Source organism: Trichoplusia ni, chromosome 4, assembly GCF_003590095.1.
Source record: "Trichoplusia ni isolate ovarian cell line Hi5 chromosome 4, tn1, whole genome shotgun sequence".
NCBI classification, from domain to species: domain Eukaryota; kingdom Metazoa; phylum Arthropoda; class Insecta; order Lepidoptera; family Noctuidae; genus Trichoplusia; species Trichoplusia ni.
Window position 1 is genome coordinate 1,174,856 of NC_039481.1, and position 14,462 is coordinate 1,189,317.

The 14,462-nt window shown below is 33.8% G+C and overlaps 2 protein-coding genes across 4 annotated transcripts; one reads left to right on the forward strand and one right to left on the reverse strand.

Moving 5' to 3' along the window:
- The first annotated feature begins 748 nt into the window (after positions 1–748).
- LOC113492473 (protein arginine N-methyltransferase 1) lies at positions 749–7,576 on the forward strand. Its single transcript, XM_026869930.1, has 8 exons — positions 749–1,092; positions 1,181–1,341; positions 2,565–2,729; positions 3,035–3,183; positions 4,240–4,387; positions 4,743–4,832; positions 4,949–5,098; positions 5,278–7,576. Exons 1-8 carry the CDS (start codon positions 1,029–1,031, stop codon positions 5,419–5,421), a joined length of 1,071 nt encoding a protein of 356 aa, XP_026725731.1. The 5' UTR covers positions 749–1,028; the 3' UTR covers positions 5,422–7,576.
- A 322-nt stretch (positions 7,577–7,898) lies between these two features.
- Positions 7,899–14,244, reverse strand: LOC113492474. 3 transcript variants are annotated; one of them, XM_026869932.1, is made up of 4 exons: positions 13,811–14,244; positions 13,250–13,294; positions 8,911–9,126; positions 7,899–8,478 (listed from the first exon to the last, which is right to left on the reverse strand). In XM_026869932.1, exons 1-4 carry the CDS (start codon positions 13,863–13,865, stop codon positions 8,333–8,335), a joined length of 462 nt encoding a protein of 153 aa, XP_026725733.1. In that variant the 5' UTR covers positions 13,866–14,244; the 3' UTR covers positions 7,899–8,332. The 3 variants fall into 3 exon arrangements, with proteins under 3 accessions (XP_026725733.1, XP_026725732.1, XP_026725734.1); XM_026869931.1 differs by having other exon boundaries at positions 8,911–9,162; XM_026869933.1 differs by lacking the exon at positions 13,250–13,294 and having other exon boundaries at positions 13,811–14,243.
- Positions 14,245–14,462: the final 218 nt, after the last annotated feature.

Consider the following 14,462-nt stretch of genomic DNA (forward strand, 5'->3'; position numbering starts at 1 on the left):
TGCCGTCTGACATCGAACTTATATTTTGACCTGATTAAAGGTTTCAGTTGACATACTGGAATTTTAATGTATAACTTGATTAAATTCAACGGAGTTTGGAAGTCGTAAGTTGGTGAAGAAAGTAACAAAGCGTTAACTCGGCAATACGCAATCCAAAAGTATACGTTTTTGTTTACATTTGTACTATGGAGGAACCATTATTATTATTTCTAATTTGACACTGTGATATTAAATTCTGCTATCTCCTAATATAATTATATCCACTCACGTTACAATAACGTGATTAGGATTGAAACCTTAGCAACACAGACAAAGGTTAATAATTGTTATGGTGTGGAATAGGTAAGTATTTATGGATAGCTTTTAAACTTTATGTCGTGTGCCGGTTAAAAAATCCTTTTTGTTAATTTTGTATCGATTAATCGAGTTGATTACTAATCGATAGTAATACAGACTCCCCTGTCCTCGGAGCATCACTACGACAGTCTACTGTCTGTGTTCAATATTGTTGTCTATGGTGACAGTGGGCGTGTTGCTAGTACTAATAAATTAGATAGTAATTTGATTTTTTTTTGTCTATAGCGTATTCTATAAAATCATAATATCAGAGCTGCTGCAAAACAACTTTGAAACTTAAGAGGTAATATTCCACTAATATAATAGCATTAAAAATCGAATTCGTAATGGTAAAACAAGCATACATTTTTATAGCACCAACAAAATTATATTATTATGCTGGCAACAATTTATTGCCTTTCAATTTTCGTGAAAAAGCTCGTTGTATCGTATCGAGCGATTTCGAGCATTTTGCGTTTAACTATTGATACATTTTGTGATATTTTGTTCTTCTAATCTCATAATTTAGTTGTAAGATTCTAGCCGTTATTATAAATAACGTTTAATCCAAAGTGGTTTTACTTAGAAGTACGCTAGTGATATACTGACAGATCGATTCGGCGTTGCGAAGTTACAGGTTATAGTAAAAAATAATTTAGTTTTCGTAGAATATTTAGTTGCAAATAATTAAAATGGAGAGCATGGATGTAGCGCAAGAAGGTACATCAGCGGCGGCGACGCCGGTAGCCGAAAATGGTGAGTTATGTTTTGGTTAAGCAAACCGCTTGGGTTTTCGGAAACGTGCTTTGGTTTTATAGATTTTTACTATCCTTTTGTCGTGTAGGGCCTGACAAGAATGTTACTGCGGAGGAAATGACCTCCAGGGACTACTACTTCGACTCTTACGCACACTTCGGCATTCACGAGGAGATGCTGAAAGACGAAGTGCGCACACTCACATACAGAAATGCTATGTACCACAATGCGCACCTGTTCAAGGGTAAAGTAAGTATCTCTGCGTTTACTATTGTAAAAACCTATTCCGTATCCATAAGTTCACTAATTACTTCCTTGGGTACTATAGGTAAAAAAAGGTTCAAGTCGCTATCTCTTTGTTACCGGCCGGGTGCTCACATTTTGAACGCGATTTTTATAACCTCAAAACGACTTTGTTTACACTTTTATTGTTCTCAGTTAACCTTTCACACGTTTTGTTCTTAATGCCAAAGGAACAAAACAAAGCTTCAGCTGAGTTTTCAATTGATAAGCATTTTGTTTTGTAAAGCATTTTGAAAATATTTTGGCGCCATTTTTAAAACAAGCATTTGGTTCTTTAATTTTAATAATGGTTATGGCCTTGACCAGTTTCCCCACATGGACATTTGCCAATTATGTCTGTTATTTATTTTGATTAGTAACTTAGATGCCATTATGTCCTACCATGGTTAATTAGCTAAACTCTTCAACAGTGACACTAACATCAGTGTGCTTAAGATACTAATATTTCACAAAATTGCTTCTTTGACTGTCGGGTCTAGATATTCTGAAAAGAAGGTTATAATACTTATTATACAGCACTTACAAAATCTTATGGTCAATTTATTGTTAGTGGTTACCAAAGATTGGTTCAAATTATTTGTTATAAACAGTATATTATGTTGTAAAGAGGATATTATAATGCAAATATTCTTAGGCTATGAGCAAAAAACCTTCCTAGGCATGTTTCAGTAACAATGAATTGAACCATGAGGGTTATACCTACATAACCTCTGTACTGCATTATTACAAAATAAATACAATGGTACAGATCCAATAACATGTAACTTAATACCATTGTTAGGGAATTGTTAAAATGTGTGTGCATAATACATAATTATTTTCCTGTTGGTCATACTTAAGGCATTTAAATAAGCACAACAAAGATCTTTGTATTAAAAACCTGTTCCCATTATTTGGGGTTCAGTCTCCCCACCAATATGTGCTAATAAAAATAATAAATGTACTAAAATGTTATAGTACCATTGTTGGTTGCATATTTTCTGGAATCACTTGACTAGTTCATGTATGAATATGCCTCATGAAAGTTAAAATATTAGTACCTCACTTTATGTATAAAGGACTTAGAAGTTGTTAATCACACTGACAATAAATACATTAAACTCTTTCTTTGCTTAACTACTTATTTTTATAACATAATCTTACTAAGAAAACATATTTTCTTTTAACAGACAGTGCTAGACATTGGTTGTGGCACAGGCATCCTGTCAATGTTTGCAGCCAAGGCTGGTGCCACCAAAGTCATTGCAGTAGAGTGCTCCAACATAGTGGACTACGCTCGCAAGATTATAGAGGCTAACAAACTCAGTGACGTCATTGAGATTGTTAAAGGCAAGGTAAGGAATTATTTGACTTTGTACTATTAATGTAACAATAGTAAGTTTTGAGATGTTTTGGCACAACACACAAGTATAAGATTGTAGAAATGAGGTCTGAAATAAATATTAGTTCATGTAAGGTCTGTTAACTCTTTTGCTGTCCCACAAAATTAAGAGTCCAATTTGTTATTTGCAGTAAACAATTTCTGAATGAGTTTCAAAATCTTTGACTTTATGTTCTTTTTGAAGTATAAGAAAATCATGCATCACATTTTTGTACTATCCATGACCAGTATTTTTAACATTACCATATTATACACCAGGTTGAAGAAGTTGAGTTGCCAGTTGAGAAGGTGGACATCATCATATCAGAGTGGATGGGCTACTGTCTCTTCTACGAGAGCATGCTGGACACAGTGCTGTACGCTAGGGACAAATGGCTGAACACCAACGGCATACTCTTCCCTGACAGGTAAGAATCTTTAATGAGTGTATTATTTGTTTTGTTCTAAAGTACTAAAGACTAGCATAGTATTTGTACATGAAGTTGAAGCTAGAGTCGCCTACAAAGTCATCAGACCTTGTGTTGCCATGCATTTAAGCATTTTATCAAATATCTAATTACTGTGCTCCTCTTTCTATAGCATATAAAACATTTTTGTCGAAAAACTCTGAAACTCTTATTTCAAAGTTAGATGGTTGAAATATCACTAACTTATAAATAAAGAAAAACTGTTAGTCATTAAAATCTTAAATACGTAACTTTTTAGTTTGTACAGCGTTTTATTTAAAGTTACAAAATTGAAGTCTATAAATAGCTAGCCTTTATTGATTGGACTGACGCGCGGCTTAGTTGTTCAATTTATATTGTAAAGTTTGTCCTACTTACACAATTACTTGATTCTTTAAAGAGTAGCGAATTTCAAAACAGTTAAGACTTTCTATACATCTTTTAAAAGCTAACATGAATCAGATTCATTAATGATGACATATTCTTTTGCCAATGTTTCGATTTTTCAGACTTCGTAACAACAGTCTTAGTTTTTGCGTAATTTTTTTTGTTAACGAAAATATAAAGTCCCACCATTACATTTCGTGGAATGTTTTTAGTGGACTTACCTGAATACTTAACTTCCGCTAATTCAGTAAATTGGCATCGAATTACCAGTTTCGTTTGGCCCGGGAAAATTTTGAATTAAACGGCTTTTGATAACATTTAGTCCTTCTATATTTATTAAGATCAGTTGATATCATTTATTGATATAGCTTCGCTTTTAAGGTGTCCCACAGAGATATGCCCTTTAATATTATTGTAACTCTTTACTATAGAAAATGCACAGCTACTTCTCTTATTAAATTCCACACTTCATTTAATACAACCAGACTTACATAGTTCCAGACGAATTCAGTAATTTTAAATGATGTCCCTGGTCGAAAATGTCCATTCGGTTCCTTTACAAAATTGACCTTCGCTGTTTATAAATGTATCTTCAAAACCAAAACGTAACAAGATATATCACACCAACAGATGCACACTGTTCATCTGCGGCATCGAGGACCGTCAGTACAAGGACGAGAAGATCAACTGGTGGGACAACGTGTACGGTTTCGACATGTCCTCCATCAGGAAGGTGGCCATCTCCGAGCCGCTCGTCGATGTCGTTGATGCTAAACAGGTAAACATATATTATATTATCATAGGTATATTTGAGAAGGTACCTTTGATGTCGGTTATCAATGTAAAATTAGGCCTATGCCTGTTCTTTAAAGTTCAAACTTTCCGGGTGTGACCCTAAATCGATGAGTGTTTTACTTGAAAATTCATAATTGAGCATAACCGACTCGTCAAATTATGACATTTTATCATTTGCACAAGTAATGGAAGTATTTGTAAAACTGAATAAAGTTAGAAATACCACTCGTAGTTGTTTTCAGCAGATGTATTTTTGAGTGTAATGCACTTAGAATCGCGAATCAATGTCACGATTCACGAATCAATAGATTGTCTAAATGAATTTGTTTTAATTTCAGGTGGTGACCAATTCGTGTTTACTAAAAGAAATAGACTTATACACAGTCAAGAAAGAAGATCTTAACTTTGAATCTAAGTTCCATCTACAGGTAAGAAACTTATCTTTTTGGTTTAGTTAATATATCTCTAGCTTGTCCTAGTACTGTTTCAGCGTAATTTTCTGAATAAATGGCTTTCGATTCATTTCGCATTTGTGTCCACTCAGGTCCGTCGCAACGACTTTATCCAAGCACTAGTGACGTTCTTCAACGTGGAGTTCACGAAGTCGCACAAGCGGCTCGGGTTCAGCACCGCCCCCGAAGCGCCCTACACGCACTGGAAGCAGACCGTCTTCTACTTCGATGATTACATGACTGTAAGTTTTATTTTTGAACATATAGTACGCGATTTTATAGGTTCATGCATTTACTATAAAGCGTGAAGTATTCATGAAATCAGATTTGATATTGACGGTTCATATAATTATGAGAGAATCTTTTTACAATAAATCAATTCAGCTCATCATGTACTTAAACTTTGCGTGTTTGACCACAGGTAAAGAAGTTCGAAGAGATCACGGGCACATTCTCAATGCGTCAAAACGCGCGGAATAATCGCGATCTTGATTTCGAAATCGAGATCGACTTTAAAGGCGAACTGTGTCAAGTTCGGGAGAAGAATCACTACAGGATGCGCTGAATAGACCTCCTTGGGCCGCCCGACCAGCCTTCACCGACAAACACAGCCCCCGTTACGAATACTACTGTTTTACTGCACCAATACTGTACTACCATATGGAGTTGCATAGCCTGCATGCTAAGGTACGATAATGTGATTGGAAAACGGCTCCTTTTTCATAAAATTCCAGAATTACCGCTTCAGAATGTTAGTTTTTGCAAAACTGATAAAATACTGTTAAATTTTATCAATCGTTTTGTACGGAGTAGGATCTGGTCAGTGCTTAATAGCCCTAACTCGTGTGATTTTTGTTATATCTAAAATACATTTAAGATTTAATATTTTTGTAGGAGATAGACATTCTATATTTTTTAACATATAATTCTTATCTCTTGTAATGTATAACATTCGTTAGAACATTTTGACCTGACTAGTTTCACTTGTACAACACACACATCTGCAAAGCAAGACACATGTGGTGTTTGAATTAACTAAAATTCCATGATATTCTTGACCATTAAGTAATAAGACAGTATCAGTGAAGATAAATGTTTGAATATTGTTTCTTTGTCGCTTTGTGTAAAGGGCAAGTGTAACAATGTCCGAAGGCTGGTAATAGTAAACGAATTTTGTAACAAGAATATGTTTTAAGGAAATATGGTCGCTGTGTAATTTTTAATTAATTAAACAATAAGTAGTTTCGACTCACTTTATTTGGATTCGTTCATTTTCCATTATTTTATAATTTTTGTCGTGTGATATTTTTTAGTTCTCATTTATATCGGTGGATAAGTGGCTATAAGTAATTGGAACAAGACATAGCTCGCGGTGAATGCCTGCTCCTTGTAATAGCTAGACCAGCTAGCTCTGCCTGAAGTTGCCAGCAACATGTTCCTTTTTCTATACTTTTGTAAAATCCGATACAAAAGATTGTTAATTAGGTTAATACTTCAATTTAATCTACAAATAAATAGTCAACAAAGTAATGTAGTTAAACTTAATCGACAAGAAATCGGCTAGGTATTTAATAAATAGACGATTGTACCTTTCAGTATTTTTGTTGTAATTGACAGCTCGAATAAAGTGAGTTGAGAAGATTTGACGACGTTTATGAATTAAGTTAGTGTCTCACGTTTGTATGACCGCCTAAAGATACTGCTAAGCCCGCTGGAGCGCGGGGACTATTATAGAATTTCATAAAACACCGTATTACTAAACTTGTATACATGTTAATGGCAGTTTTGAATTATTGTTTAAGCGCATTACTTTGTAACCCTAACCAAACAAGATTACTGCAATTTATGTCTAAAGTATATAGCTTACTTAACCCAGTGTCCGTAAGTGTAATTATATGTATGATGTACATGGTTGTTAGCATAGGAATGTAACCTTTAAATCTTATTGCTATTCACAAAACTTCACAAGCATGTATTGTAAGCCCGTGTTAGAGATAGGTTTCACATGACAGGCATGATATTATTTTTATATTGTGTATCGTAAATATATAAGGACTAATATGTAGGGCTGATCGGTAGAACATCGATTTAAATATCTGTAATAATTTGTTTCTAAGCAACCAAAGTGAATATTAGCAGTGAGATTGTAAAAGATCTAGTCAGACGGTGATACTATAAAAATTCACTATACTTTGAATCAATTTACGTTTCTTACTGTGCTCTGGGACTCTTATAAAATTGCTCAAGAAATGCGCCCCAATTTAAAAGTGCAAATGCCGTATGATTAATAATATAGCGTTGCAAAATGGACCCTATGAAATGAAGAGTTAGTTTCACCCTTCTTAAATATTTTCTGGCAGATTACGACACGCCGTTGATGTTAAAAAGAAGAGTTTAATCTTCATCGAGATCTACAGCAAACGAGCAATTTTTGCTAGCTTTCATATAGTTTCATAGACTGGCCCAAAATTGATATATAATTAGTAGAAATGATATATAAGGTACTTCTTACCTTCGTGGGGTTCATTTCATAACAGATACGTTTAAAACTGCCATCAACAATCTGTTAGGTGTGAGAGCACTTCATTGTATAAGTTGATGTTCAACAACCGATGCCAATGTCGCCACACAGTGGCATTATTACTATTTTCTACGGTTTAGCGACCGTACATGGTGTACGAATATTTGTGGTGCATTCATGAATAAGTACCTATAAGAAATATGTTGTTTTATTTATATCCTACCTTTACCTCTCGCATTTGTTAAATTCTGATTGATCATTTAACGTTATAAGAACCTCATAGTCATAGAGCTATGAGGTGTTGCAGCAGCAATGGAGATGGCGCACTATACTCAGCATATCAGCGACTGGCTTCTACACAAGTCCCATTTTCAGAATTCTTGCTACATACTTTTGTACATATTGATAGGTGGCTAAATGAAGTCTTTACAAGTACAGGGGACGGCTGAGAGGACGGTAATTGTACTACTTTCAAAATCTGAAGTGTTTAGGATTATACAATGATTTGAAAAAAAAATAACCACATTTTAATAGAAGATATAATGTACTTCAATGTTTCAATGAATGATGGAGTTAATGAACGAATAACTTAAAAACTATATTATAATAGAATAAAATTATGTTCTATATCCTGTTGCATCAAACTAATGTCTTAGATTAAAATAATTGCTTAGGTAAGTGGCTATCTGAAACAGTGAGCCGAACTAGGTAATTGGTTAAGTTTTTAAAATGTTATGAACCTAAATACTATCTCAACTCATTCATTAAAGTTAGAAAATAGATGTAACATGCAGACTCAATTTAACTATTATAGACGGACTAGACATCGCTACAAACATGAAATTCAATGGAAAATATTACAATATCTAATAATTTATGGTCAGTTTGATGCAATCAGAAAGAAAACCTTGCGGTTCACCTTATAATAGCTCTTATTTCTATACTTCATAAGTTATTATGCGACGACAGCAGCGACTGGGACGTCGTTCGGGTTGTTCTTGTAGAGGTCGACGCAGCAACAGTTAGTGATCAGCTGGTGTTCTTCGCAAGAGTTCGCGTACAGGAACTTGCAGTCGGTCTTGCCGCAGTTGTATGGGTTGACTGGAAACGTGGATTTTGAGGTTAATACCAACAAAACAAACACGAAAAGTCCAAGTACCTTTCTTTTCTTTGAAGTGAACTCAATTTGTCAAAACTGCTACACTTATTACAAATATCGATTAGTTTTGTTTTAATTCACGTGAAAACTTATGGCAAGAAACGCGGTCCTTTTTCAAGGCGTACACGGCGACACAGGTCCATAATGCAGTGCAGAGGCCTTTTTAGAGAACTTTTTGATGTGGTTGGGCATCTACGACGGCCAAAGGTTATTTTAACAAAAGAGTTATTTTTATACTTATGATTTCGAGAAGAGTTTTCGTTTGACCATTGTCATTAGGAGAATAGTAGTAGGTGCTCACCGCCTTATGTAAAACCGTCGTATGTGTAACCGAGGCTGCTAAATAATTTACTAAATTTTCTGATGATACTCACAAACTGAACTGCAGCAGCACGAGTCATGTGTTTGCTTGTGGTAGCAGTAGCTGTAGACTGAGGAATCACAGAGTGGGCATCCAGCGTGGGCGCCAGGCGGTCCCGCGGGTCCATAGTGGCCCGGGCCATAATGCCCAGGGCCGTACTGCCCGCCGTATTGTCCCCCCGGGTAGTATCCCGGTCCGCTCGGATATGGGTAGTTGCCGTAGTTGCCTCCTAACAAATAGTCCAGCATTTCTCTTATTCCGAAACCTGTAGGTGAATGATGGTGCAATGTGCAATGAGTGTTAGTTGTGAATGTTACCTTTCATGTGCGGTGGATTGAGCCCGACCGATGGATTGTGAGCCAGATGAGCAATTAGTTACTGTTTTGCTGTGGTATAATTTGTTGATTAATTAATATTTGTGATGATAGTAATTTGTCGTCGTGTTGGAGAGGAACAAAAACTTCATACATAAATGTAAGCACAAAATCTATGTTTAAGGAAGTGATTGGCATAAATATTTTCTAGGTTGGTAGATTTTCTTGCTGTCAGTACCTACACCGAATTTCTGTCGAATAACCCTTTTTTATCAATTTTGTGGTAAAAGACAACCGTAAGAAATGTAAGGGTAAAGTAAGTCCCTAATTGTTTTAATATTACGCTATCAATGGTGTTATTATTATGAGATAAACTGTGTTGTTTCAATTACGAGTATGTTAATATAACTTTTAATGTTTAGTTCATTCACACGCTACACAATAGTTATAAAATAAAACCTTGATAAAACATGCATTTGAGCACAAGTCGCCCTCAACCATAGGAAGCGAATATTTGATAATGATATTATTACGAATTGTTTTAATGTGAAATAGATATACATCTTATACGTAAAGTTAATTGTTTCTTGGTTTTATAACAATTTAATCTAACATTAAAGATTGACACTCGACCTTGTGCGTTTCCTTATTTTTGGTAATTAGTCTAGGTACTTAATTAACGTTTGTTTAGCGTGACGCTTTGTGATGAAGATGACACATAAGTTTTCGGCAAAAACGACAATAATGTGCTATAAGGCATTCGTTATTGTTTGTTTTTTTAGAGCAAGTTTTGTTCAAAAGATGTGTGATGTCATATTTGGATAATAAGTATCGGTCATTGTAGTCAAAGGTTGGAAAATCAGTCATACTAAAAAGCGCATTTTGAATAATTATTTGACGACGGTGGAATTCATGAATTCTACCATGGTGTAAAAACATGCAGTTTAGTCTATGGTAGGCGTTCCCGAAAACGTCAAAAAAATTAAGTGTCAGTCACGATGTTTGCGCGGGCGAAACTTTCAATTTCAATATAATTATTCCAATCCTTGTTTAAATTTGAAGTCTTGGTGTTTCGGTTATTTTTATATCGATGTATCAAGTTAGTGATGCGTTGTTGGTTATAATAGTAATCTTTATAAGTGACCAAATTGTGAAAAAATACAGAAAGGTGAGTACATCAACCGTTAGTTATTTTGTGAATATGTTTCTTTCTTAAATAATTGTGTAACTCTTATAATGGTTTTTTAAAACCTAAGTACCTACTTAAACAATTACTTGTGAAGCTATACATCAGTAAATAATTTATTCGTATTTGACTTTTAAGTTTACGTTTTCTTTATTTCTCCTGAAAAGATCGTATTTAAAACTGGGTGGTAAACATTAATAAACTTGTTTTTAAACCTAGAAGAGTATAAATACAGATTATCCTGATTTTTATCCCGTTTTCACTACGGGTTTCGGCATTTATTAAATTTTCCGTTGAACACTACGACTTTCTTTTTATTCTAAAAAACTTGACCTTATCTATCATTTATGTTGTTTACAGCATTGTAGAAACGATTTAGGTACTTTATATCTGTGTATTTAACGGTGGTTGAAAATGTTTTTTTTTTTTTTTTTTATTTATTGAACAAAAGTGATACATTTTTTTTAATACAAACTAATTCGCCAAACTGCATGACAGTTTGTTGGCGAATACTGAGCTCTCACTTAATCTTAAAACTTAAATATCTTCAAATAAACGTATAGATGATATATCAAATCAATCTCTTTAAATTACATGTGTTCCTTGAGTGTTATGGCAGCCCTGATTATATTAATCTATGCAGCTTACATGTTTACTTTTTCATCGAATGAATGTAGTAGTAGTTGCTTTACTTTATTTTTAAATACATTCTTAGATATATGCTCTTCTTCAATTGTAATATTGTTAAACAGTCGTGGTATAATATATTTATGCGTCCTTTCACCGTAATAGTTTCCTGCAGTAGGTTGTATATACTTATTTCTAACATCTTTTCTGAGCATACAGTATGTGTCTCTTGGTATTTTAAACTCTGAGTTTCTATAATGTTCAACTAATAACAAATATTTTACTTTTTCATGCGCTGGTAACACGTTACATATTTTATACAGTTTCATATAGTTTTTAGAATTAGAATATCTACTTGGTTAATATATGATTTTTGCTGCAAGTTTTTTCTTAATATCCGCAAAGTCATGGCATAAATATACCACTAGTATCCAAATCTGTCTATGCCTAGATAGAATATTCAAAACGGCCATAAGAATATTATATTTGTTTGTTTTGTTGCTTTTAGTATTTTTTATACGAATCGGTTTACTGTTCCATTTATGTTAACGATAATTTTATTATGTCAATTACGACTAGAAGGTGCCATATTCATTTTAAAAAGAAACTAAAAAATTACTTTCAAATCGTAATACACAATAACTACTCGAATTTTGGATTAGTAGAGATGTTATTAATTAGGAATTAGTAGATACAGTTCGTCACATTTCGCCAACTTGTTAAAATATTCGCAAACTTTAAACTAAGTTTTATACCTATACGATTAACTAAATATATAATTTACTTAGTCACTTAGTCTTGAGTGGACGGAAAAAGAAAAAACAGATTTTCCCATAACGATTTTTTAATCTAGCGGAACAAATAACAGTTTCAAGTAAGTGGTTGATTACCTACTACCTAAATACTTATATGATTTTCCAAATAGTATGTATGTACCTAAGTACTGTTATTCAAATATAGCAGATTTACGGTGTTAATTTTCCTCTGTGCAGTAGTGAGTAAAATGATAGACACTTATTCGATCGGATACGCGCTTTGGTTTCGAACCCTGCGTGGGCATCATTTTGAGGAGCTCATGCCTAAGCTACAACTGCACAAGTTGATTGATCACTCGTTAAACTATGCTTATAAGGTTGATCCGTAGTTCCTCAGTGGTTCGGAAGGCTCGCTTAAATATGGGTCACGGCTAGACAGGGGTAGGCAGAAGCTACGAAGTCTGACAACCAGTTTAAGGGGTATCATGTTGCCCGGGGTACTGGGTTGAGAAGGTCAGATAGACAGTCGCTCCTTGTAACACACTAGTACTAAGCTGAATTCGTTTAGACTGAAAGCCAAACCCAACATAGTTAGGAAAAGGCCAAGACGAGGACGTGGACATCATTTTGTGCGCAGTATTTGTAAATTCTTAATTCTTAAACGAAGCTATATTTAAACACGGCTAGTCTGTATTTCGTAAATAGAACAAATGCTATTGTAGTTTACGATTTAGTTTACTTTTCTACTGCTAACTGCCTATTTCACCCTTTATACAATCTTGACAATGAACGTATTGAGTTATCTTCTCATTGAATACAGAAATGATTGTCCACCTCTTACTATAGATATTGAATGTAATGTAAATAATAGTAAACAAACACGCAATTAGTTATTATTATAGTAACAACGATGTTTTTTTTTTAAATCTGAAGCAAATCTCTAAATTATTTCTCGTGTGCACTTTAAATTAAATTTAAGTAGGGCTATAAGATATACCTACTTGGTGTTACAAAGCATATCAATTTAGAAAACACATTAATATTATGTAAACATCAGAAAGCTTTTTTTTTGTAAATTTCAAACGTTTTCTTCGTTTCAAGAAATTCTCATTTTATTACAAGGCGACCTACGAAAGATTCTTTGCGACGTTTTTAATTTGAACATTTACCGATTTCGGAAAACTATTGCTGAATCCGAAATATATAAGTAGGTTTTGATAAATCAGCAAAATCTCAATAGTTTATTTTTATTCACTTACATGTCTTACATCCTTACTAGTTATAATAAAACCATTAACATCTAAGTTGGCAAATGAATCATGCAGTCTTATTTAATGATAGTCCACAAACCTATGCATATGTATAACTTATTTAATATCACTATGACAAGTAATGACACCGGTAATGACATGATTACCATGGTATGACCAAGCTCGGTGCGATGGTTACGGTATCCTATGGTAAACTTACCGCCCAGCTGATTCCTGCTTATGTCGTAATTTGTGGGCTGAACACCTATTGAGATCGCATTTCATGGTTACAAGGCATTATGATTAGGTAAATAGTTTTTTTTTTTAATAAGTAAATCATTAAATAATTGAAAATGTCGTTTATTGTTTGGGGTCGTCTCAGCTTCGGGGTAATAGTATAATTTCTAAATTTTTATACAATTTTTTATTAACGTTTCTTATTCAATTTTTTATTTATTTTTTAAACTTTAATGTACAATTGTGGTATTTGTGGTAAGGCGGACTTAATGTCGCAAGGCATTATCTACCTCTCAATCTTTATTATTTTATTAGAATTGCAAAGTTTTATAAGCTACAATAGTTAAGGTTAATTTGAGCTAAAATAAACTTTTTTCACTTTAAAATATGAGAACGTGCCCATTACTAGAGACAGTAATTTTAGAAAAAAGAAATACTGGGACAGAAAGTATTAATTATTATACACAATCACGGCCCTAAATTTTATTTAGGACTACAAAATTAACAAAAACAATTAAGAATTAATAAACTATTAAAAACTCACCATCGCTAACAGCCAAACTGGCAGCTAACACCAAAAATAAAATCTTAAAAAACATTTTCAACTGCACAGATACAAAAATGAAATAAAATAAAAATATTATTTGTTTGTGCGTGTGTTTGGCACGCTCGCTGTTCGAGAACGTCGTGTAAATAATAAAACAAAATACACTGACTTAGTGAGCTGGACTTACCGGTGCAGTCGTGCACAAAAGTGTATACAAGATAATATATCGTGTATACTGCATATTAAACACATGAGACTTACTGAAATATAGTCTTTATGCTTTTCAGTTAAGTTTCATATTTGTATGAAAAATGAGTTGAGCTTATTTTTTTGGACTGGAATGACTTTACTAGCGCGGTTTTGATTGCTATCTTCTCCATGTTTGTAGTGGAAGATTACTGTATAGGGACATTTGAATGGCGTCTGTCTGTCTTAACGTTTCATTTTCAATTGAGAATGTACTGTTATAATTGTTTGTAGTCAGCTTGTCAAGAAATTTTTGACGTATGCTGAACTGACACCCAAATAAACATTAGACTGCTAAATTATCTCGTAAAAAAGTCACTTTGGTCATCTATAGCCATTGCTATTCCATTGCTGGACATGAACTTTCCCTTTTTACGTGCTCTCTTTAATCTTCCTCTCTGTT